Source organism: Podarcis liolepis (assembly GCF_965112155.1).
Source record: "Podarcis liolepis genome assembly, chromosome: 6".
NCBI lineage: Eukaryota > Metazoa > Chordata > Lepidosauria > Squamata > Lacertidae > Podarcis > Podarcis liolepis.
This window is the reverse complement of record NC_139559.1, coordinates 89,276,801-89,302,750: the sequence shown is the minus strand read 5'-3', so window position 1 is coordinate 89,302,750 and position 25,950 is coordinate 89,276,801. Positions and strand designations below refer to the sequence as shown.

The following is a 25,950-nucleotide window of genomic DNA, read 5'->3' as shown; positions in this document are numbered from 1 at the left end:
GCAGTGTGCCGAAGCTGTTAGATTTCACTGGGTTTAAGAGCGCCAGCCCTGGGTTGGATGATGATCACTGCCAGATTTACATATAAGCTAAACAAGCTATAGCTTAGGGCCCCACTCTCTTGGGGGCCCTCCAAAATTTAAAGAAAACCTGGATGTACGATTCCAAAATATAAGATAAAAAACAAATAAAACAAAACCAACGTACAGCAACAGTGTTTTGTGTTGTGTAGGCTCCTATGATGTAAGTAATGGGCCCCGCCTGCTAGCCTGCTTCCTCAAATATACAGTGGTGCCTCACAAGACGAAATTAATCCGTTCGTCTTGCGGTTTTTTCATCTTGCGAAGCACGGCTATTAGCGGCTTAGCGGCTGTTAGCGGCTTAGCGGCTACCAACGGCTTAGCAGCTTTAAGAAAAAGGAAACAAACTCGCAAGAACTCGCAAGACGTTTCGTCTTGTGAAGCAAGCCCATAGGGAAATTCGTCTTGCGGAACGACTCAAAAAACGGAAAACTCTTTCGTCTTGCGCGTTTTTCGTCTTGCGAGGCATTCGTCTTGCGAGGTACCACTGTAACTGGTTTGCTCATTTCTATATATAGGGTGCCTACATTCTGCATGTGCAAATGGCTTTGGATATCTGTTAGGTCCATAAATTACCGTATAGTATATATTCAACAGAAAAAACAGTGACAATTTGTTGTTGACAAAGGACAGCTGGGCATATAACGGGCCCCATTACCTCCAGTAGCTTAGGGCCCCATCAAACCTAAATCTTGCCCTGATGATGATGATGATGGTTGTATTTCCTAGTATGCTCTTCATATATTTTAGTGCAAAAAATGCAAATGTTTACATGCTTGAATACTGTATACTAAAGCCTCTCATCTCTTCAACAGGCAAGAGGATTTGTTGCAGTCAGTAAACCATATAATGGATGCTCTGAGATCACCAACCCTGAAGCGCTGAAGGATAAAATTGCTTTGATGCAAAGAGGGCAGTGCATGTTTGCTGAAAAGGCACGGAACATCCAAAAAGCTGGGGCTATAGGTGGCATTGTTATTGGTAAGTGAAAGAGAAAACTTATATCAAGTTTTTTTGGTTAACAGTGAGACACTTGAAATGTTAAGGCAGGTGTGACTCGTGCACGTTAATAATTTTAATGTGAATAATTTCAATGTGTACCCCAGCCTATCTATATTATTTATTTATTTAAAACCTTTTAAACATTTATATACTACCCTCTAATTCAGTGTACGGCATGAAGTAATTCAAACTATTACCCGGGTTAAGGCTTGGGCAGTGCAAATTGTCTCATTAAATAAATAAAAAATTACCTTGGCATTTAAAGGATCACAGTGTAGGTGCCGCATACTGTGTTTATTCCAAAAACCAGGATGCCTCACGGGTGAAAAAGCCCTTGTGGTTGAATAATGAATTTCTGATAGAGTAGGTGGTTGGTTAAGGGCTGTCGAAGACCTCAAGATGGTCTGGTTGCCTGTATTGCATTCATATCCCACCTTTCCTGAGGAGCTCACAGTGGGTTGTATGAGAAGAGGCATGCCTTCAAGTATTCAGATTCCAAGCCATTTAGGATTTTTAAAGATAAGTACCAGCACCTGTAGACAAAGAGGCAGCTAGAAGTTTATTTAAAATTGGTATGTATTATAAGTGATATGGGTGGCGCTGTGGTCTAAGCCACTGAGCCTAGGGCTTGCCGATCAGAAGGTCATGGTTCAAATCCCCACGACAGGGGTGAGCTCCCGTTGTTCAGTCCCAGCTCCTGCCCACCAAGCAGTTCTAAAGCATGTCAAAGTGCAAGTAGATAAATAGGTACCGCTCTGGCGGGAAGGTAAATGGTGTTTCCGTGCGCTGCTCTGGTTCGCCAGAAGCGGCTTAGTCAAGCACATGACCCGGAAGCTATCTGTGGACAAACACCGGCTCCCTCGGCCTATAGAGCGAGATGAGCGTCGCAACCCCAGAGTCATCCACGACTGGACCTAACGGTCAGGGGTACCTTTACCTTTACATTGGTACCTCTGGTTACTTACTTAATTCGTTCCAGAGGTTTGTTCTTAACCTGAAACTGATCTTAACCTGAAGCACCACTTTAGCTAATGGGGCCTCCTGCTGCTGCCGTGCTGCCGGAACACAATTTCTGTTCTCATCCTGAAGCAAAGTTCTTAGGTTAAAGGTAAAGGGACCCCTGACCATTAGGTCCAGTCATGACCGACTCTGGGGTTGCGGCGCTCATCTCGCTTTATTGGCCGAGGGAGCCGGCGTTTGTCCACAGACAGCTTCCAGGTCATGTGGCCAGCATGACTAAGCCACTTCTGGTGAACCAGAGCAGCACACGGTAACGCCACTTACCTTCCCGCCAGAGCGGTACCTATTTATTTACTTGCACTGTGACATGCTTTCGAACTGCTAGGTTGGCAGAAGCTGGGACCGAACAACGGAAGCTCACCCCATTGCGGGGATTCGAACCGCCAATCTTCTGATCAGCAAGTCCTAGGCTCAGTGGTTTAACCCACAGCGCGAGGTAATATTTCTGGGTTAGCGGAGTCTGTAACCTGAAGCCTCTGTAACCTGAAGCATATGTAACCCGAGGTACCACTGTATAAGTGAATCTGGTTGTATTGGTCTGAATTTGGCTAACCAGGTTTTATACTGATTGAAGGTCCAAGTAACTTTCAAGTTCCACTGAGTATTCAATGGGTGAAAGTTAATATTAATGGAAACCCTGCTCATTCCACCTAGATGACAATGAAGGAAGCAGCAGCGACACAGCCCCTCTCTTCCAGATGGCAGGCGACGGCAAGAATACAGACGACATCACTGTGCCAATGCTGTTTCTGTTCAACAAGGAAGGCAGTATTATCCTTGATGCCATCCAGGAATATGAAGCTGTAGAAGTGCTGCTTTCTGACAAAGCAAAAGACAGAGGTAAGAGCGAAAACCATGTTATTGTGAGAAAGATGGCCCCGGCTCAGTTAATTCAGTCCAAATTTCAGCATGGGAGAATATAGAAAGAGGAGAGAGGCCTAAATAATAGGATGAATATGAGTCTCAGGAAGATCAGCAAATCCATAACACAGGCATAGGCAAACTCGGCCCTCCTGCTGTTTTGGGACTACAATTCCCATCATCCCTGACCACTGGTCCTGTTAGCTAGGGAAGATGGGAGTTGTAGTCCCCAGACATCTGGAGGGCAGAGTTTGCCTATGTCTGGCATAACAGCATTAAGGTCAGTCTTCCCAAAGGACTGAGGAGGTAGCCAATAGAACACCAACTTAAGTAAATATCCAAGAAATTATACACTTGTCAGTCTAATTTTCCAGATTTTCAGGTAATTGGTAGAACGTTTTAAGGCTACAGTAGTTAAACATATAAATCAGTGGATATGCCTTGGGCATGATGAATCTCAGTTTGAGCACTATCCCACCTTGAAGTCCTGTTGATTCCCATTGAGGTGTTTTAGCAGGAACGTAATTTAAAAGGCTGACTTAAGATGGCTTGCAGGCCTATCTTATCTATTTCAAGATGCAAGTAAGTTCTTCTCGATTAGGGCCAAGTTAGCATTCTCCTTGGGACGTGGGTGGCGCTGTGGGTTAAACCACAGAGCCTAGGACTTGCTGATCAGAAGGTCAGCGGTTCGAATCCCTGCGACAGGGTGAGCTCCCGTTGCTCGGTCCCAGCTCCTGCCAACCTAGCAGTTCGAAAGCACGTCAAAGTGGCAAGTAGATAAATAGGTACCACTCCAGCGGGAAGGTAAACAGTGTTTCCATGCACTGCTCTGGTTCGCCAGAAGCGGCTTAGTCATGCTGGCCACATGACCTGGAAGCTGTACGCAGGCTCCCTCGGCCAATAAAGCAAAATGAGCGCTGCAACCCCAGAGTCGGTCACGACTGGACCTAATGGTCAGGGGTCCTTTACCTTTAGCATTCTTCTTAAAGCTCCCTGGATTTCTCCCGCCTTTTATGTTCCTAGAATATTTCTCTTCAGGTGGCAACTTTCTGACCACTGTATCACATATTATTTATAAAAGCATTTGGGAACTGCCCTCTCACAAAACAGTGGGTCGGTGTACAACAACATAAAGACATTTAAAACCAATACAGATCAATAATTAAACTGATTGGCTGCTCAGGGGACATTTTAAAGGATGTCATAGACCCCATAGCATAAAGATAATCTTCCAGAGATGTCTGAAAGTCAAAAGCGAGGATGCCTTTGTACGCAGGGAGGGCATGTCAACAGTATTCTTGTGTTGGTGTGCGGTCCCTTCAAACCATTTTCTAAAGCAGCTGCTATGTTAATGAATGAATTGCCAATGTAAGTTAGGAAATTTCTGAATTTAAAATGCCTATGTCCTTTTTCCCTTCTTCCTGTGCTACCCTTGGATTGTCAGCAACTATATTTAAAGATAAAATGATTCCAAACTACATTATTGATAGCAGTAAGTATCAAACATCTGTATGTTTTTGCCCAAAATTCTGAAAGCATTTCTCCTTTGGGATGTTCGCTTTGACAATGCTGAATTGTGATGCAAGACGAACCAGAATTGCCTAATCCTTGATTCATGAGTAGTGTATGTTTCAAGTCATTGAGGTGCTGTTCACATGTTGGTCCCATAGGTGACATATGGACACTAATAATCCCTAGGACCTTTGGGGAAGGTAAACCACTTGAAAGATCAGCCACTGGTTATTTCAGACTGAAAGGTTCCTTTGGGCAGATTATAGTAATTGATTTTTAGAGACCTTTCTTTGCAGAATTTTTTTTTGGGATTGTTCCAAAAATAACTATCAGCCTCAAACTCTTACACACTAAACATGTGTAATAAGAGGGTTAATTGTGACATTATTAATAGCTGTGTTTATTTGATAAAGGCTTGAAAACAGATACAGCCCTACCTTGGAAGTGGAACAGCTTAGTTCCCGAACATTTTGGCTCCTGAACGTCGCAAACCTGGAAGTGACTGTTCTGGTTAGCGAACTATTTTTGGAAGCCAAACGTCCGACGGGGCTTCCACGGCTTCCGATTGGCTGCAGGAGCTTCCTGCAGCCAATCAGAAGCCGTGCTTTGGTTTTTGAACGTTTTGGAAGTCGAACGGACTTCCGGAACGGATTCCACTCAGCTTCCAAGGTGCGACTGTACTCAAGAGCCATAAACTACAGTTGTTTTAAAAAATCATTGTGTTCCTTTCCCCTCTTAAGATTTAGAAATGGAAAGCATGGATCAGAAGTCATCTGATAATGATTCTCATAACCAGAGGTCAGAAGAGATTTCGGCAGATTTGAACTTGGTCAGTCAAGACCCAGAAGGAGAAGTTGGGTTGGAGTCACCTGCAGAGTTGGGCAGCAATAGTGTTTCCCTTATGGACCAGGAATCCTGTATCCCTAAACTCCAGGAAACTAATAAACTCCAAGAAACTAGTAGTCAAGCATCAGACTTGGAAAATCACCCCGAGGAACAATCAAAGATTGAAACTGACTCCAGTCCCACTGATAGTTGGGATAATAATAAAGGACAGTCTATGGAATCAATATTAGCTGATTGGAATGAAGACATAGAAGCTTTTGAAATGATGGAAAAGGATGAACTATAACTTCTAATAAAGTGCTTGTGGGACTACAAAGTGGTGAAGTTGACGGAGGATAGTAAAGACCCTAGCATCTGAAAATTAAAAAAAAGAATTGTTCAGTATTGTGACGAGCAGCCAGGTTCCATTGGCAAAAGCCAGCATGTGTTAAAATTTGTATTGTTTTTGTTCCCCCTGTTTTATGGAAAATGGGAATGTGCAATTGACCCATTTGCAGGGTTCCTTTGCATGGTGCTGTAGCCCCGGAGGTTCATTCAGGGAATGATTTGGATCCCTCCTGCGTTCCACGTTGCTGTAAGTGAACTTTGTCTAAGCCTTAGGAAGCAGAGAATGAATGAAACGGGGATTTCAGTGCACCACCGAGTCTGGATGGCTAGTTGGGGCACGGCACATGATGGCTACAGGCTGGCTGTTGGCGATGATGCTTTTTCAAGGGTCTATACCGTATCTCAGAAGCCTTTTTATGGAGACATGGCAGAAGGTACTTCAGGCTGTGGTGGCCTTTATAGTGAGGGCAGAACAGCAGGCAGCTCTGACGTGTCCTGTGCCACTTAATATAGCGAGTGAGCTGTACCTCCTTTATCACATCTTCCATTTATTATTTTGAAGAGCGACCAAGATAACTTGGATTTATTATTTTTTTAAGTTCCTAGTTCAAGTCAAGATTGCCTTTGATTTACAGAGTATGTGCTCGATTAGCAAAAAAATAAAATAAAACCGCAGTTAATTCTGAAACTTGAATCTGAGTAATGGGGCATAGCCTCTTCTCTACACTCCCATTACTTTGATTTTGAACCTTGCACAGTGAATCGTGAGCTAAAATAAGCCAAACTCGCTTCCTTGCCGATTTTCTGGGAAAGGTACCAAATCAGATAGTGCTGGGATAGAATTTATTTCCTTTATTTTTTTTGCAACTTTAAATCAGCCTTACATCAGTAACATCTCTCTATTCCTGTATACAGCTTAAATTTCTGTGCACAAAAAGGCCAGTATGTCCATAGGAAAGTATGAAGTCAGTGAAAGACTGGTATCATGTGTAGAGGTTTTTTTTTAAAAAAAAAGTTGTAGAAATCCTAGTGTGTTTGACAGCAATCATGTTTCACAAATGTCTTAAAGTGAGCTTCTTCTTTTTTTTTACAAACCCACATGTTGCTAAAAGACAAAGAAAAATAATACAGTTGCATCTACGCAAGACTGCCAGACGTTGCTTATTTATATCCAGTCTTGATTACGTTTGTCTTTATTGTTCTCGGGTTTTTTGGCTGTAGGAAACTGATTTGACACGGCACAGTATGTGCTGTGCCCTGTCCTGCCACTTTATGTATAAATGTGTTTTTGTTTTAATTGAGAACTAGCAGAATTCCTGTTAGGGTGCTGGGCTGTATGTGGGGAGAGGAAGGCTTGTACCCTAGTGCTCTCACCGGAGGCGAAATTGTTAAAACAGCACTTTACCTTCCCCATAGAAGTGAATTATCAATCGTTGACTTAGACATACATATAGGGAGAAAGTAAAAAAAGCTGCATCTGTTGGGATTCTACTGGTATGTGAACTAAACATGCCCTCTGCTTTTCTACCCCAGTGAACTGAGCAGTTCAAAGGGCAGATATACCTTTTTCCGTCCAGTCCCAGATTGTGTAATGTCGCATGCAACACAAATCCTTAGAAACTGGCTATATAACAGTTAGGTTCATTTCCAGTCTGAACCCGAGGATTGATCCTAGCACAAAAAGGTGCAAAGGCATCTTTCTGAAAAACATATCAGCCAGGTGGAAAGACCTTATTCTTATGGATGAAACAGTGGTGCGAAATCTTAGTGGACAAATGAATAAAAGTGTCCTTTAACTTTTTTCAATTCTTTTTTTTCCCATTTGCACATGTGAGTGTTAGATGTGGGGCCTTCCGCATTTTTTTGTGGAGTTCCCAGAGATGAATTATGTTTAGACCGGAGGCTTTAATTTTTTTAATGATGATTATTTTTTTGTACGTGGACTGTTCCTTCAGGGAATTTGAATAGAGGCTTCTCTAAAGTGTCCTTTAGTAACTTAGGCCTAGAGCTTAGAGGAGAATGTGTGCGTTTCGGGCCAAATGCACTTAATTTTAAGTTAGAACTGTAAAAAGCAAGTGGGATGTTCTGCATGTCTGAGTAATAGTGCCACTCGTAAAAAACTTCTCAATATTAACTCTGTCCTAGGCTATAACTTACCCCATCAAACTGCTATTTCCATTAGGCCTTCAATAGTAACGGCTCATATGGTATTTCTGGTGAACTGGTGTTTCTGGTGAACTGAATCTTTAGTCATTGTATCTTCACCAAGTGTTTTAGACAAAACAGCAGCTGCTAAATTCCATTTCTTCCTACCGATAATTTATTAAGAGTGTGACCTACCTGCTGCTTATTTGTACATAGTCCATAATGTGGATTTTTAAGTTGATGTGTTGACATCGAAATATCTGCACACCTTTTGAGTTTTCCTCATTAATTCAGGGATTATTGAAAGATTCCCTTGCCATTAGAAAGGAGCATCTGAATGGTGGTAGAGTCTACCTCAGATATAGGTTGCCCTTTTATATATTTTTTGTTCTTCATCATAGCCATAAGCCTGTTGGACAATAGCAAAAAAAGGTTTACATGTTAGTAGCTAAATTTGGAGACTTGTCTTTTGGAGAGAGCTTATCAATTATGAGTTAATATCTTCATATCACAACAGAAGCCCTTTTTTTGGACAAGCATTCCTGTATGTGGTTGAGGCGTTCCTTGCGGAGAGGGTATCAAATGAGCTGGCACAATAACAGGGTTAATTTCTAATCAGGATCTTCCTAAACCTGCTGTCTTGTGCTTCTTTCGGCATAGTTATTTATAGCAGGTTCATAGAGATCCCAGGGAAACCCTATAGTTAGGACAACAGAGGAAACATTCTATGAATGCATAACCGTACATCCAGATTTTATAAGACTTTTTACCAGCCCAATTTACAGCCATATATTTTCTTATGATGTAATTTATGACAAGTGTAATAAGGGGTGCTGCAACACGACCGTTGTTGGGTTTTACTGTCTGGTAATTTTAAGTGTGTACAATATTCCTAAGGGCAACTGTGTACTGTGATGTAGAAGTCTGAGCTCAAAGTGTATATATAATCCTTGTATATAAAATTGTGTACCTGATTATAATTGCTGATTGTAAAGATTTAATAAAATATGTAAATATTCTGGTCAAAGTGTTTTGCTTTGTATATCGTCTAAAAGTTCCTCCTTATTTCTACTCTGTCATTAACATCTTGTATCTTCCTCTGTTTCTCCCTTGTCACTCCCTTGTTCCTCTCTCGTATCTCTCCTGTCCCATCCATTTTCCCCTCCTAATGCTTTATGATATCTCCTCCAAATTTTTTTTTTGCTTCTTCCTCTGAGTTCAGCCTCTTCCTGCTCTGTTTATAAGTGAATGAAATTCCTTCCGGGAATTCCCAGCGGAAGGGAATGTTATTCTTTTTGAGTGCATCTGTTAAGCGTTTATATTTTCCTCTTCCTCAACCTAGCTGGTATTTCACGCATGATTATAATTTCTTGTTCTCCAATTCTGAGTTTTTTCTTCTTATTTGCTTGCATTATTTGATCTTTTAAAATTTGTGAGTTAAGAAAGACTAGGCAATCTCCAGGCCACCTATTGGGACTGGCAGTTCTTGACCTACCGTATTTTTCGCACCATAGGACACACCGGACAATAGGACGCACCTTGTTTTAGAGGGGGGAGAACAAGGGAAAAAAATTCTTCCGCTCTCTGCCCAGCGCCCCTTCAGTGAAGCGGCAGGAGGCGCTGCGCAGAGAGTGGGAGAATTTTCCCCCTCTTGTTTTCCCGCTCTAAAACAAGGTGCCGTTTAAGGTGCGTTCAGGCGGCTACCTTGGAAGCCTGGAGAGCGAGAGGGGTCAGTGCGCACCGACCCCTCTCGCGCTCCAGGCTTCAGGTTCCTTTCGACCTGCTCTTTGGGGCTGGCGGGGGGAAGCCCACCACCAGCCCCAAAGAGCAGGTCAGGGAGCAGCGGAAAGGAGCAGCAGAGAGGCTGCTGCCATAGTCACGCGTCACTTCTCCAGCTGGGAGAGAGTCGCGGGGCTATGGCTTCTTTAGCCCCGCGCGCGCTCTACCGGCTGGAGAGGTGACGCGCGCCTATGGAGGCTCCTGCCATAGGCGCACGTCACCTCTCCAACCGGGAGAGGGTCGCGAGGGGCTGCTTTAGCCCGCGCGCGCTCTCCCAGCTGGAGAGGTGACGCGCGCCTATGGAGACTCCTGCCATAGGCGTGCATCACCTCTCCAGCCGGGAGAAGGTCGCGGGGGGGCTGCTTTAGCCCCGTGCTCGCTCTCCTGGCTGGAGAGGTGACGCTCGGCTATGGAGGCTCCTGCCATAGGCGCGCGTCACCTGGGAGAGGGTCGCGGGGGGGCTTCTTTCGCTCTGCGCGCGCTCTCCCGGCTGGAGAGGTGACACGCGGCTATAGAGGCTCCTGCCATAGCCCTGCGTTACCTCTCCAGCCGGGAGAGGGTCGCCGGGCTATGGCGTCTTCGCTCCATAGGACGCACACACATTTCCCCTTCATTTTTGAAGGGGGAAAAGTGCGCCCTATAGAGCGAAAAATACGGTAATTCGGAATGCTCTGTCCATGCAGATAGAGATGTCTTCTTCTTGGATTTCCAACCAAGATGCTAGGGCTTTTATTATTACTTTGCTTTGCATATCGAAGCAGGTGAGAAGCAAACAAGTTTCTCCCAGTTGCACAGATGTTCCCTATCTTCAAATATAAACACCAATGCCAGATCTAACATATGCGCCCTTCAAAATTTAGCATAAGTATAATCTCAGGCATGAGGAAGGAATTGGTGCCCTTACGAGGCCATAAGTGACATTATCCGAAAGGTACGGAAGAAATGTAGAGGGTTGTTGTTTTTTACAGCTCTATAAAATTCTTGTATGCCTTGTAGAGGAGTTGCTCCCCCCTCCCAGAAAATAAAAACAGACCCTAAAAGACCTCTCAAAGCTCTGTAAGCTGCCAAGACCTTACTGGTATGCATTTGTTTAATATAAGAATATAATATGGGTTTCAGTCTACAGCAAGTGTGCTGGAAGAAGGAAAGCATAAAGGTCAGGTCTGTGCCCCACATTTATTTAAGGACAATTCTAGGGCATGTCCAGAGGATGATAACAAAAGATACGGGGTTACACAGATGATGGAGTGGCTTGGTTTTCTTGGTAGAGTCTATGTCATTTTTTGGTACCAGTTAAAGTGCTTTTTGCAGTCCATTTACATTGAGATGTTTGATGCCCTCTTTTTTTTGTACAGTCATACCTCGGGTTAAAGTCGCTTCAGGTTAAATCTTTTCAGGTTGTGTCCCGCAGCGACCCGGAAGTAGCGGAACGGGTTACTTCTGGGTTTCGCCGCTTGCGCATGCGCTCAAAATGACGTCATGCGCAGAAGGGGCGAATCGCGACCTGCGCACGCACAGACGCGGATTGCATTCTGCTCAGGTTGCGAATGGGGCTCCAGAACGGATGCCGTTCGCAGCCAGAGGTACCACTGTATTTACGGTATGTGGACTGTCCTGGAAGTATCTACCGAAGTTCATAATTTTATTTTTGTTATTTTTTAAAAATCACCTTCCACTCATCTTTCAAGGCAACGCTCAAACCACAGAAGCAGCTGAAAAGAAGCAACGCTAAAGCAACAAATGAATTCAGAAACAATAACAAAGAGCCACTCATGACAGAAACCTGTTAGTCCAGCTGGGGAAGGTTATCAGAACAAAAATCTCTTCCATTGTTTCCAGAGAGTGCATATTAGTAGGAACTTGTTGTGTCTCAACAGAAATGCTATTGCACAAAATGGGCATCTACACTAAAAGCCTGGCTCTGATGCCAGTGTCCTGGAAGAAGCAAAGATCCCCAGTGTCGAAGCAATGATTCTTCAACATCAACTTCGTCAAATGACATGAATGTTTAAGATAACCTTTGTTAAAAGACCAGAAGCTTTTTTGCTAGGCATTATAGGTCAAGACTGGGACACGGGTGGCGCTGTGGGTTAAACCACAGAGCCTACGACTTGCCGATCAGAAGGTTGGCGGTTTGAATCCCCCTGACGTGGTGAGCTCCCGTTGCTTGGTCCCTGCTCCTGCCAACCTAGCACATCAAAGTGCAAGTAGATAAATAGGTACTGCTCTGGCGGGAAGGTAAACGGCATTTCTGTGCACTGCTCTGGTTCGCCAGAAGCGGCTTAGTCATGCTGGCCACATGACCCGGCCAATAAAGCGAGATGAGCGCTGCAACCCCAGAGTCGTTCACGACTGGACCTAACGATCAGGGGTCCCTTTACCTTTACCTATAGGTCAAGACTTGCCAAAGGAACAGAAGAAACTACTTATGTACGCCACAACAGCAGCTAGGATACTACTAGCCCAAAAATGGAAAGACAAGATACCAACTAAAGAAGAACGGCAAGGAAAAACTGATAGACTATGGCAAAGCTAACTGGGAAACTTAAGAGACAAAGAAAAAAGAGAATTTAAAAAAGACTGGGAACCATTTATGTGGTATTTACAAAAACACTGTAAAGAAGTGAACTCACTAGCAGGGTTTGAGTAAACACAATTAAAAATTGGGAAATGATAAAGTGTAAGAGGCAATTTGAAAACAATTACGGTATAAAAAGGATAAGAATAGAACAATATTTAATCTAAAGAATGTAATATTAAGGTATAATAAAGCAAGCAGGAGAAGTAAAACGTAAAGAACCAGAAGATGTGCTTTCGTAGGGATTCGAACCGCCAACCTTCTGATTGGCAAGTCCTAGACTCTGTGGTTTAACCCACAGCGCCACCCGCATCCCTTGAGCTGTTGTAGGTGGTGGCAAAAAATAAATAAAAAATGCTAATGAACAAATAAGTTGAGTTGCCTGTGAAGATTTGAATCCAAGATATGCTGCGCTATAAATCATATAAAAACCAGCACCTGCTTTCTTTCAAAGGAGAACATGGTAGTGTTACTATCACATGTATTTTAGTTCTTAAGATATAGAGGGATACCCCAGATGAACAACGGTCTCTTATGGCACTTGGCTTTATTGTGTGAAGAGTTACAGAAAACTGCCAGGAGATGGCAGTCCAACTAACCTAAAGCTTTGAAGTGAAAGAACTACCTTGATACAGCAAAACCATCCCTATTCTGTGCTTGTTTTTCAAACTGTGACCATCTACATAGGTGCCTCTGTAGACAAGACTAGAAAATGGTCTATGGAGAGTCCAGTATTTGAATGAAGCCACAGCTGCACTGAAAAGAATTTGGGCGGAGATAAAATATTTTTAAGGGTGCAGTTTGAGGGGATGCAAGTGGTTGTGTTTCTTCTTATACACATAAAACAGATTACCTGCAAGGATTTCTGTTGGGGTGCAGTGTTGGTATTCAAGTGTTGCAGCCAGCCATGCCTTCTTTTAGGATCCTTTCTCCACATAAGAAATGCAACATAAAAGGAACATTTTTGCACCATGCTTAAGGTCTTAAGGCACAAGGTGTGTGCAAGCAGGTCAGGCAGACATACAGCAAGAGGAAGTCGGCTTTAGGCACCCTGTTTTTGTGGTGTTTCAGTTTATGGAGAGGAGGGGAAAACCACCACAACTCATAAGGTGAAAAGAGTTTATTGTGCAATATGAACTGCCCACACCAGAACACATTTAGATTACAGAGTTTAAAAGCTCTATCATTTTTCTTGCGAAACCTGTGATTTTCAAACACTAGTGCTGTTGCAGATTCTCCTTCATTAAAAAGTGATGAAGATTTCTTTCTTCAATTTCTACATATCAGTACAAAATACATTATAATTTTATATAGGACATACACATAAACACACATATCCGAAACAGGTATCTGAGTCAGTGGCGTAGCGTGGGGGGTGCAGGGGGGGCCGGCCGCACCGGGCGCAACATCTGGGGGTTAGGGTTAGGGGGCGCAAATTACTTGCCTTGCCCCGGGTGCTGACAACCCACGCCACGCCACTGATCTGAGCGACAACGTTAAGACATCTGAAGAATGAATACACTTCAACAGGAGTTGATTCGACTTTCATACTTTCCCCAGGTAATTCTTTTCTCAGGAAAATGAGGCTGCGGTTCTGTGCACACTTGTTTGTGAGTAGGCCCCCACTGAATACCACCAGGGGCTTTACTTCTGAGAAAATATGCACAAGGCAATGTTTAACCATCTTTCTTTAACTGTACCTAAACACATACATGTCAAAACAGTTCATCATCTCACACGCAAACTTCAATCTGAGTAAACCTGTTATCCAGAATTACAATTTGCTCAGAGAAGCTGGATGGATCACAGTCCAGTCCTATAAAGAGCTGGTGTGCTTCAGCGCAATGATTCCACTGGGTTTAGTTGCGTCTAACTCTTCACGTGAATAGGTTTTGGGTTTTTTGTTTCTTAAAAGAGGCACTATGTCTTAAGAGCTAGGTAATAAGAATTCAGTAGCAACAATGGGAAAAACATCATCTGCTGAATTTCTGCCTGTCCCAAGAGTGTTGCTTCCAAAAATTCTCATAATTATTATTTACAATTGTTAATATTCTCTAAATATCTGATGTGCATAGTTCATGCTCAGTAATATTTTACTTCAGTAGATATCTGACAGCAAGCTTGCAGGGTTACTTCCTAGTCCCACCTTGGCTCCTTTTATAGATTAAAAAAAAGGTACAGGACACCTGGATGGTTAAGTCCAGTCCAAGGTGACTCTGGGGTTGTGGCACTCATCTTGCTTTCAGGCCGAGGGAGCTGGCGTTTGTCCACAGCTTTCCGGGTCATGTGGCCAGCAGAATTAAACGGCTTCCGGCGCAACAGAACACTGTAATGGAAGCCAGAGCGCATGGAATCACCGTTTACCTTCCTGCTGCAGCGGTATCTATTTATCTACTTGCACTGGTGTGCTTTCGAACTGCTAGGTTGGCAGAAGCTGGGACAGAGCAATGGGAGCTCTCTCCATTGCGGGGATTCGAACTGCTGACCTTCCGATCAGCAAGCCCAAGAGCAAGGGTCAGCAAACTTTTTCAGCAGGGGGCCAGTCCACCGTCCCTCAGACCTTGTGGGGGACCGGACTATATTTTGCGGGGGTGGGGGGGGGGTGGGTGTGTGAACGAATTCCTATGTCCCACAAATAACCCAGAGATGCATTTTAAATAAAAGGGCACATTCTACTCATGTAAAAACATGCTGATTCCCGGACTGTCCATGGGCCGTATTTAGAAGGCGATTGGGCCGAATCCGGCCCCTGGGCTTTAGTTTGCCTACGTATGCCCAGGAGGCTCAATGGTTTAAACCACAGCCCCATAACCTTTCATAACCTTCAGGGAACATTGCGGCATCAGCTGTTGGGCCAAGGACTCCAAACAAGTCGCAAAGGATTCTGGGGGCATTCCCTAGAGCGAGGGCAGAGTCAGTGACGCAAGGGCACTCTTGGGATTTTCTCTTGCACACCATGGACTAGGGTTTGTGCCCTCAAACGCACCCAACATTCCCTTGCGGCTGCACAAATGCAAAAGAAGATCAGTAGCAGCCTTTAGCCACTGTCTTTCAAGGAAGGCCATTGTGGATCTGTCCTCACTGCGGAACAGGCCATAAGATTCCAAACAACTTGGGGTCCCCTGGGAAAAAGTTTGAGAACAAATATGGTGTGTCGAGAAAGCTGGCATGCCTTGCTATTTGATAATATTTGATAGTTCGCAGGTTATTTAATTGAATTTGATTGATAGAACTGATGATCGATAGAACTATCTGGCAGTTCCATCTAATCTGGAGCCTGCAGAGTTTGCAAGATTTGGCTGGTATGCAGATTGGGTGCTTTGGAAAGCAGAGCAGTTCAGCTCAGACCGCTCCAGACTGCTTTTTTACCCCCCCCCCCCTTTTCATACAAATGGACTGCAGAATAGGGAAGACGGAGTAAATCCATTTTTTTACTACCCTCCAAAAAGAGGGGGAAAGGTTATAGCCATTTATTGATTTCTCTGTGTTAGTCGACCTCCCCCCCCCTTTTTTTTGGCAGAATTGAATGATATCCTTTCTTTCTGAGAGGATGAAGCTTGTCAAATTCCAGATCAATAACTGGAGACTTTTGTGTGTGTGTTGGGCATCTTTGATACATTGGCTTATTATTATTATTTTAACAAACTCTTCTGGCAGAACTGGATGGAATTTTCAGGCCTAGAGGTTCCTTCCGAGAAGATAATTACCACCAAATTTGAGAAGGATGGCTTATTCTGCAAGTTTGAGGGTAGTTTTTAAAAGGTGTAACTTAACCTCCCCTATTCTGGGGTCAGTTTGTATGAAAACATAGAGGTGTTTCTTGGTAAGAAACCTGGAAAATTTCAGATGGGCAGGTGCAGGGATTTTTTGCGGAGAAGGAGAATGGCTGTAAAGATGAATGAAAAACACTTTTAGTTTTCCTGCTCAGCTGAAAACACTGGAGAAAGAAACTTTAAAGTGTTTCATCACTGACAGAATAAAATATATTAAAGTATAAAGGTAAAGGTAAAGGGACCCCTGATCATTAGGTCCAGTCGTGACAGACTCTGGGGTTGCGGTGCTCATCTTGCTTTACTGGCTGAGGGAGCTGGCATACAGCTTCCGGGTCATGTGGCCAGCATGACTAAGCCGCTTCTGGCGAACCAGAGCAGCGCACAGAAACGCCGTTTACCTTCCCGCCAGAGTGGTACCTATTTATCTACTTGCACTTTGACATGCTTTTGAACTGCTAGGTGGGCAGGAGCAGGGACCGAGCAACAGAAGCTCACCCCGTCACGGGGATTCGAACCGCTGACCTTCTGATAGGCAAGTCCTAGGCTCTGTGGTTTAACCCACAGCACCACCCACGTCCTTTATATTAAAGTATAGTCTGTGCTTTAAAGTTGGGCTGTTTCTAAAAGGGACCCCCCTCTCCGTTCTGTAGGCAATTTGCTGCGTTCTGTGTTGTGTGACTGTGCTACACACACATACACACCCGCACAGTGTTATATTAGTGCTTAGTGCAACCATACAACCCTGCTTGCCCCCAGGGCACCCCCTCACGCTTTTATTCTTTCAGCCCGAGAACAGGTATCCAACCCACTCTCCATTTTACAGCAAGATGCTGAGGGCTTTTCTGGCCTTTATGCTAAGCAGTGGGAGAGGAGGCAGCAGAATGGCAAGCCAGGCTGGCTGCCTGGCACCCATGGTCCTCTGTTATTAAGCTGCCTTTAGCAGGAAGGGGTGCTGTGCCCTTCGCTGCCAGGCAACAGGGGAGAAAGAGCTGGCACAGCTTGATTCAGTTTGTGGAGACCCTGTGGCACTCCATGCACTGCCAGGGGCATTGGTGACAGCAGCACCCAACCACGGAAAGCCCAGTGATGGGCTTTGAGCATCCTTGGGAGACAGACTTGTAGCCGCAAAATGCATTGAAAGGACAGGATCAGCCTCTGACAAGTTGCTTCTGCATCCCTCCCAAAAGCACTGCGATGGGAAGGAAGAAAGGAGAACCCTGGGAAAGATTCCCCAGTTAAATGTGAAAGCTGTCCATCACAAAACTATGGCCCCACATTTCCCACCCTTGTGTTTTCCTGATAAAAGCAAACTTGGAAATAAACCTTGCAGATTTGCAGATGCACTGCTTGCCTCTCTCTCTCTGCCTCCAAATCTCTGGATTAATATGCACAAGGCTTTGAGGGGATCTAATTTGGTTTGGAACATTTTAGAGGGAGACCAGTTTGGCTCGGACATCTCCTGAATTTCTCCAAATCAGCTTGATTCAGATCGGGAATTTGTCTGACTCTGAGGCACACACCTAATCTTTCTCTCTCTGTGTATAATTCTTCTTACAGCATTTGGTATATCGTGCAGTTGTAATTAGTACTTTTCAGTAACTAACAACTTGTGGAATTTCTCACTTCAAACCCAGCAAAATTGAGAGATTTAAAAAAAAAAGGGGGGGGGAGAGCCTTGCCAATGTTAATTAAAAATTGCACATTGAAATCCAAGTATCTCATTTAACATTTTTTACCATTTTATGTAAACTGTTAAGAGATTGGGTTTTTTTCCTGATTAAGTGGTATATAAAACTTGCTAAGTAACATAAACACTTTGGCGATAAATAGGAAGGTTCGCTGAATTTCAAATGTTTGTATAAAAGACAAATGATGTAACCAGGTATGTGAAAATTCACCAGCGAGGTGGAACTCCCTTGTCCAGAATATCTGGTGGCCTGAGACTGTTTGGAGATCATCTGAGCATCTGTGGTGATCGTGCAGCTGTGGCGTTTCATCAGCTCTTCATGCACAACGGAGTTAAAGCCATTTGATTGGCATTTGCAAATAGTACTGCTGAATATGCTTGCCATCCATCTGAAATGTAGCCGGGCATCTGTAGTGCAAGTCAGATGGAAGGGGCTTTTGCTATCTTCATATCCTGAGGTAAAGTGAGAGGAAGGGTAAAGGAAACACCAGCAGATGACAGAGAGCACACTGATTTCAGTACAAGCTGCTCATTGCTCTCTCTTTGGCTTGAAAACATCCCAGTGCTGAGTCTGGACAGCAAAGGGGGGAGGAAAAGGTTAAGGCCAGGACTGAAGACTTCTAAAAAGACGATGAGGTACACTCCTAAGGGAGACAGAAGCAGCAAAGACTATATTCCTGGAAGACACTGACAGGACAGGCGGCTCTTGAGCAGAATCCTGAGGGATTTCCCCCCCACAAGGTCTAGGAATCTTGTGTGCTTAATGAGAAGATCAACTTGGCAAGAGAGATTAAGGTCCCTGGTCACCTGAATAAATAGGACTCTGCCAGGAATTCCAGAAAGAAGAGTTTTATTAGAAGGCCAGCTGGAGTCAAACACAGCTCAAACAGAAGGAGGAAGGTAGGTCTGGGTCTGAGCAGAAGAGTAACAGGAACAAGACTGTGAGAGTTGGCTGTAAGCAGAAGATCCTTTTGCTCCTCACCGTGAGGTTTTAAGGGATTGGTCAACGAAGCTGGCTTAAAGTGCTTCCTTATGCAGAAGTTCGGCATGAGATGAAGATGCTTCATGACAGCAGACTCCTAGGTGGCAAGGCTAGTGACTGGCACGGCGGTGATTTGACTCTGAATTGCTCACCAGCCACCGTGAAGCACTGATGAATATAGACAGCTGTAGGGATCAGAGTCCCGGGTGGCAGAACTGGCAGGAAGAAGGCACAGCACTACGGTAAAACAGCCGGACAACAGCTAAACAACAGCACTTTCCAGCTCTGCTCACAAGGACCGGTCTCTGGAGGGAACGGATTCTCATTCTGGCTGTGCAGTTTCAGCATCCCCAACACCCCGACGGAGGTGATGTTTGCTCAGGAGGGTCCACAGATACTCCACTGGTTAGCAGAGCAGCCCAGGCAGCCCAGAGCCCCCAATGGCTGGCTTCCCACGCCAAATGCAAACATTTCTGGGTGCTGGAAAGGACACCTGCCTTTCTCGACCTCCTGCCCACAACTTTACCCAACTGGAGCCACCTTCTGGCGATGTGGGGTCCGTTCCGTCATCAGGCTCGAGAAATGTTAGAAAGGAGCAGCCGAAGCAGGGACAGTCTTGCTACGAAACGGGAGCAGCTGAGACGATCCTACTCAAACGACAGCAAATCTGGACTGTGACCTTCAGCTTCCAGGGTGGACGTCTCTGCCGTTGAGGGGCCCACGTTGCTCTCGAACTGGCATTCGGGAGGGCTCTTGCCTGCACTCAAACTGAGCTGGAGCACCACATTTTCCGGGGAGGGAGGTATCCTGTAAGCAGTGTTTAGTTTAGGCTCCAAATTCTCCTTATAGATGAGATCAGGCACTCCACAGGCCCGGCTGTGGCTGGGCCCAACCTCCTCCTGCGTCAACAAACCCATTTCGCTCCGCACTGTCTCTCTCCTGGAAGGCTGGCTTCCCTCGTGTTCCTGGCTTCCCTCGGGAAAAGAAGCCTCGGCGCTACCTACCAATGGCTGGGAGGCAATCAACATGTCTTGGGTGGTCTTCAGAGCTCTTGGGCTGCGCTTCTTGGTAATCTCCGGGGGCGGATTGAGCCGTGGAATGGCATCAACGGGAGCCTGCCTACAAGCATAAGGAGAAATGGTTAAGGGAGGCACTCAATGAGAACGGTGCATTACCAAATCCTTTGAAAAGTGTGGCTTGAAAACAATCATGGCTCACAGCTCTTCATGTCACCAGCTTCTTTCTAAGACACAAGATGGAAAGAGCTAATGGCTTCCGTTTCGACCAAAGCTAGAATGTGTAGCACGCAGAAGACAGCAAAGTGCAGCCAGCACTTCGCCTACCAGGGCAGCACAGCTTAAAAAGTGGCACAAATTCTTCCAGCTCTTCGAAGGAATACACCTCCTATGAGCGCAGGTCCTTAGTTTTCTTCCACCCCAGGGCTGATCTGGTGGAGAGTCCCGTCCCATTTCCGCCTAACTATTGTGGTGCACAGCTTTCCGTTACACAAGTAAATCAAGTGTAAAGCTAAAGGGACCCCTGACCATTAGGTCCAGTTGTGGCCGACTCTGGGGTTGCGGCACTCATCTCACTTTATTGGCCAAGGGAGCCGGCGTACAGTCATGTGGCCAGCATGACTAAGCCGCTTCTGGCGAACCAGAGCAGCGCATGGAAACGCCGTTTACCTTCCCGCCGGAGTGGTACCTATTTATCTACTTGCACTTTGATGTGCTTTCGAACTGCTAGGTGGGCAGGAGCAGGGACCGAGCAACGGGAGCTCACCCTGTCACGGGGATTTGAACCACTGACCTTCTGATCGGCAAGCCCTAGGCTCTGTGGTTTAACCCACAGCGCCACCTGCGTCCCTAAATCAAGTGTAGCGATGGGCAAAATGGCCTAGTACCACTTTCACGATCTTCTGTTAGCTGGATGTCCTAGGACTTAAACCTCTGAAAGGTGTGAGCCCCTGGGGGTTGTGAGCTTTGGAAGTTCAGATGTTGTCACGATTCCAACTCCAGCCCCCCCAGCGCAGCACAGCAAAAAGGTTAAGGTACCCCTGGACCAGACATAGGCCAACTCGGCCCTCCAGACGTTTTGGGACTACAATCCCATCATCCCTGACCACTGGTCCTGTTAGCTAGGGATAATGGGAGCTGTAGTCCCAAAACATCTGGAGGGCCGAGTTGGCCTATGCCTGCCCTGGACAGTTAAGTCCAGTCAAAGGCGACTATGGCGGAGGTAGCTGCGTTTGTTCACTGGCAGTTTCCGGGTCGTGTGGCCAGCAGGAGTAAACCGCTTCTGGCGCAACAGGACACCATGATGGAAACCAGAGCGCACAGAAATGCCGTTTACCATCCCGCCACAGAGGTACCTATTTATCTACTTACGTTGGCATGCTTTTGAACTGTTAGGTTGGCAGGAGCTCACACTGTTGCGGGGATTTGAACTGCCAACCTTCCGATCGGCAAGCCAAGTAGCTCGGTGGTTTAGACCACAGCGCCACCCGCATCCCATGCATTCCTATACTACCACAGGCTAGGTTCCTCCTCATCCTTCTACCCCATTTCGCATTTCATTCAGAAAACATTTGCTTCTGTTCAAACTGTTCCGGGGGTACTTTTTCCCGGCACTCCCCCCTCCTCCCCAGCTCACCTGGCAAGCTGCTTTTGTGCACAGGGCATGTTAAGTCAGGTACACTCTTCAGGGCAAAGCTGGGGAGACGTGGCCCAGAGATTGTCAAGAGGGAAAAATTTTCCATGTCCTCTCAGACACTCCTTCACTAAAAGTTCCCATTTGTGGTGCAAAGCTTTCTCCGGGCAAAGGACCAGGTAGCCAGCTGGCCTTGTGACATCATCTCCTGACCTAACAAACAGCGACTGCTGGCACCTGGGCATGACTTTGTGGAGGCTGCTGTCTGGCAAGGGCAAGTTGTGGGGGAAGCCTTTCTATGTGGGTCTCGTGCTGAATCCTCCTCAAGGGGAGAGATGCGTAGGACAGGCTACACAAATGCAATCGAAAGTGGTTCTGTGTCCTTCGCGAAGTATCTCAGCCCCATTGTCCTAATTTACTGCCTCTAACGAGAAAAGCAACAATCGGTGGATTAAAATGAGACACAGGCTCTGAGCGCAGGTGGTTTAGACCACAGTGTCACCCGTGTCCTCTGGCAGTGGGGGGGGGGGCCTCAGGTAAAGTCCCAAATTCCTATATCCGTGACCTGCGGAAGCCGCACACAGTAGTGACCACTAATGGCTATGGAGCTCTACGTGGGGCTAACTTTGAAGATGACCCGGAAACTACAACTAATCCAGAATGTGGCAGCTAGACTGGTGACTGGGGGCGGCTGCCGAGACCACATAACACCTGTCTTGAAAGACCTACATTGGCTCCCAGTACGTTTCTGAGCACAATTCAAAGTGTTGGTGCTGACCTTTAAAGCTCTAAATGGCCTCAGCCCAGTATACCTGAAGGAGCGTCTCCACCCCCATCGTTCTGCCCAGACGCTGAGGTCCAGTGCTGAGGGCCTTCTGGTGGTTCCCTCATTGCGAGAAGCAAAGCTACAGGGAAGCAGGCAGAGAGCCTTCTTGGTGGTGGCACCCGCCCTGTGGAACGCCCTCCCACCAGATGTCAAAGAGATAAACAACTACCTGACATTCAGAAGACATCTGAAGGCAGCCCTGTTCAGGGAAGTTTTTAATGTGTGACATCTTAGTGTATTTTTGGTCTTTGTGGAAGCCACCCAGAGTGGCTGGGGAAACCCAGCCAGATGGGCGGGGTACAAATAAAAAATTATTATTATTATTATTATTATTATTATTATTATTATTATTATTATGGAGCCCACTTACCATTCCTCCTGGTCCTGGCCTTGCCCACAGGAGAGAGCGGCCCCAGCACGTTCATTCACTTCGGTCACCCCAAAGCTGCTGTGGTTGCTGGTCTCTTTCCTGCGTAGCAAGTCGTTGACTTTCGCACCCACCGTCTTGCTCAGGTTCTTCAAGTGCTGGCTGCCCCCCACCCACTCGGGGGGGCCTCGAGGGCTCACACGGGGGGAGGATCTGGGGTGAAGGGAGACCGATTTGGCAGCCGGCAGCTTTGTTGCAGCGGTAGTGTTTGAATTCTCAAACGTATTTTGGTCAACTAGAAAAGAAACAAAATGGCACCCGTGTGAGTGGGACAGTTGCCAGGAAAATCCCTCTTCACCCAGCCTAGCCTGACCAATTGTTTTTCATGTGCATTTGTTATCTATTTAATGAATGAATTTCTTCCCATAGAACACAAGGCGATTTAATCTATGTGCATCAATAACCAAAGCATATTTTAAAACAACTTCAAGTCCAATATAAACACAAGCTGGGATGAAAATCTTCCGTTGAGAGGCTTGTTGGAAAAGCGAGTTCTTCAAATCACTCTCCTTCCCAGGCTGAGAGGAAAAGATGGCAAAAGCAAGTTATTTATTGGGACAGTGGGAGTTTTGCAGCCGCTGTTAAAGTTGCAAAGCAATGAAGTACGCGATAGAGCAATGGAGAATTTCTGAAACAAAAATGGGATATTAGCTCCGCCCAAGGCATGATGGAGAACAGCAACAACTGGGAAAAGGTAGACATAATATTTTACAAGGACTGGAAGAAACACCACAGACAGAATAATTGCCACACACAGGAAGCACATGAATATAATTTGACTGCCTTACTTGTAGTTTTTATAAACCACTTAATGTGTCAATATGAATGGATGCTGTTAACATCATAATTATTTTATAATGGATTATTTTGACCGGAGTGTAATTGAAATTAATAAGATAAACGCAGAAATAAATTAAATCATCAAACCATCATATCTAGCATGCGGGGGCTACCTAAATGATATAATTTGGTACCTGAATGATTGGTATTAGTAATTGTGTTATAATTTGGCATTGTTATAATGAGGCTATCATTGGATTGTAATTGAAAACGAATAAAAAATATTTTTAAAAAGGAAAAAGTGAGTTCTTCAATAGATGCCGAAATGATAACCGAGATGGTGGTTGCCTGAAACATAGCGTAAGAGAGAATCCCAATTCTAACACGGCATGGGACGGACCTCCTAGTGAATCGGTATCTACAGGAGGCCTTCTCTTGAGGAACATGGTTATCAGGGGTGAGACAACTTTAAGCTATACTGGTCTCAAGAGCCTATAACTAACACCAGCCCTTTGAACTGAGCCGGAAGCTAACTGGAAGCCGATGCAATTTTTTCAGCAAGACATATAACGTGATCATAATATTCTGCCCCAGTGAGTAGCCACATCGCTGTATTTTTCACCAAGTGCAGCTTTTCTGGGCCCCAGATAGAGCGGACTGCAGCGATCCAACATGGAGATTATCACTGCGTGGATGGCTGTGGCGAGGCTCCCCCAGTCTAGAAAGGGCCATCGCTGTCTCAGTTACCAAAGGAAGAAAGGCATGATTGGCTTTTCTCACCAGAGACACAAGGAAGGGGAAGGTGTGCATTTAAGAAACCAAGATCCCCAAAGGGCAGAAACTCTGTTCAGCTAATTAAAAAGCCCATACTTACTTTCCCAGTTTTATGTCCTAGGACACTTCTGGTACATAGGCTTTCCTGTTTCCTTAGGAAGCAGGCTTATAAATCTCTGCTTTCCTTTGGACCCCATTGGTGCATAGCTGTCAACCGTCTCTTATTTGGCGGGAAACTCCCTTATCCCAGCGCCGTGTGCCGCTGCTGTCCTGGATTGATGATGTCCCTTAAATTTCCCGGGTTTCATGCCCGCCCGGCTCGAGAGGGAAGCAGTGGCTCAGGGTCCTCCGCCTCGAGAGAGCGTGCGCATGAGCTGCCGCGTCTCCGTCTCTCCCTTTCCCCCCTCAGGGCGCGTCATGAGGAGACAGGTGGCAGCGGGCAGGCAGGCAGCCCCTCTCTTGCAAGACTTCCGCCGCACTGCTATGGGAAGCTGGAGGCGGCAGCGGTGGCTGAGGAGGCGGCCTGAGGGAGGAAGAAGAGGAGGGGATGGGGAGGGACGCAGAAGGGCGGTGCTTCAGCAGCCGCGGCGGCGCCGCAACCGCCTCATGCCGGGCTCACGGGCGGCATGGGCGAGAGTCTCTCTTCCTCCCTCCCAGGCGGGAAAGGGCCGATGGAACTCCTCGCACCAGGACGACAGCAGCCCCGACGTGCTGCTCAGCATCCCCTCAAAACTAGTGCATCATCTTAATGTAGTGATTTCCCCCTCTGCATCCCTTTCATGACTCTATTTTTATAAATCATTTGTCCATCCATAGTTCAAATTTTTACTACAAGTTTTCTGCCAATCCTACCAGTGTATGTAACTCTTTACAACAGCTTTTCAACTAAATGATAAACTTTCCCCATTCTTTATGAAAGAGGTTTCTAATTCTTCTTGTAAGCTTTGCCATCTCGACGTCGTTCATCAGTTTTGTCTGCCCCTCTTCTTTGGTGGGAGTTGTAGACCCTTAGGATCATCTAGTCCAACCCCCTGCAAAACACAGTCAGTGGCAGCAAAAGCAGCATGGCTCCATGAGTGCTGGATTTATGCATAAGCTAAGTCAAAATCCCTTATTTTGGCTGCTGATCCCTTCTTTTCGAGGCTGCTGGTCCCTTATTTTCAAATCTATAAGTTGACAGCTATGCATTGGTGAGGCCAAGAGGTAGGTGTTGTTGTTTGGGACCTTCACATACCACTGCCGAGGCTTGCACCCTGGAGATCATTTTGGTGCTGCTAACACAGTGGTTTGACTTCACCCCCCCCGAGGCGCACCCCATTTTCTCTCGAGACAAATGGATGCCAACGACAATTTACTCCATTTCAAGTTGCTTTAATCTACTCTTCACTAGCGATTCATTTACTCGCCCTTTTCTCTCTCCATTTGGTTAATTTCCTCTTCCCTTTTCAGTTCACTCGGCTGGTTGTGTTTTGGCACTTCTTACCCTCATTCCATTTCGGCATGTTGGTTTCCATCTCTCCAGATGGAAATATTTCCCATTAGCCTTCTTCCATCGTTTCTTTACCCTCTTCATGAGTATTCTCAAACTCTCTTGAACTTCCTCACACCTCACCTTGACCATTTCCCTCTTTTGCTTACTCCTATTCAAAATTTGGCCAACGGTCTCCTTTAGAGCGCATGTCATTGTGATCACGTTTCTCCTCTTCCCTTCGACTCCTTTTTTCATTTCAGATCTGCTTCAAGCTCTCATTATCTTTTAAGTGTCTCTTCTCTAATTCTCCACTCTTTTCCTCTCTCCTTCCACATTCTGACTTAAATCTACTTGCCAAGCCAAACATTTTTACCTCAGTTTTTGCCTCCTTCCCCTTCTCCCTGGTTATACCATATTGTTTTTGTAATACTCT

At 45.7% G+C, this 25,950-nt stretch overlaps 2 protein-coding genes and 1 long non-coding RNA gene across 4 annotated transcripts in view; 2 read left to right on the top strand and 1 right to left on the bottom strand.

The window, feature by feature from the left end:
* The window catches only part of EDEM3 (ER degradation enhancing alpha-mannosidase like protein 3), a 38,136-nt gene extending 29,318 nt beyond the window's left edge, over nucleotides 1-8,818 (top strand). Inside the window, exons 18-21 of one of the 2 annotated variants that reach the window (XM_083506749.1) lie at nucleotides 894-1,059; nucleotides 2,755-2,940; nucleotides 4,406-4,453; nucleotides 5,214-8,818. In XM_083506749.1, coding sequence (XP_083362875.1) covers nucleotides 894-1,059; nucleotides 2,755-2,940; nucleotides 4,406-4,453; nucleotides 5,214-5,605 — 792 coding nt within the window. In that variant the 3' untranslated portion in view covers nucleotides 5,606-8,818. The remainder of the gene's footprint in view (nucleotides 1-893; nucleotides 1,060-2,754; nucleotides 2,941-4,405; nucleotides 4,454-5,213) is intronic. The other variant, XM_083506750.1, reaches the window with a different exon arrangement.
* Nucleotides 8,819-10,233: 1,415 nt separating this feature from the next.
* LOC310708487 lies at nucleotides 10,234-13,767 on the top strand. The gene is made up of 3 exons (XR_014527031.1): nucleotides 10,234-11,655; nucleotides 12,479-13,516; nucleotides 13,650-13,767. It is a non-coding gene; the product is annotated as an uncharacterized lncRNA (long non-coding RNA).
* A 4,674-nt stretch (nucleotides 13,768-18,441) lies between these two features.
* The window catches only part of LOC310708448 (carboxyl-terminal PDZ ligand of neuronal nitric oxide synthase protein-like), a 78,163-nt gene continuing 70,654 nt past the window's right edge, over nucleotides 18,442-25,950 (bottom strand). The window contains exons 11-12 of the mRNA XM_083506812.1: nucleotides 22,436-22,727; nucleotides 18,442-19,709 (exon numbers count right to left, since the gene is read on the bottom strand). Coding sequence (XP_083362938.1) covers nucleotides 19,238-19,709; nucleotides 22,436-22,727 — 764 coding nt within the window. The 3' untranslated portion in view covers nucleotides 18,442-19,237. The remainder of the gene's footprint in view (nucleotides 19,710-22,435; nucleotides 22,728-25,950) is intronic.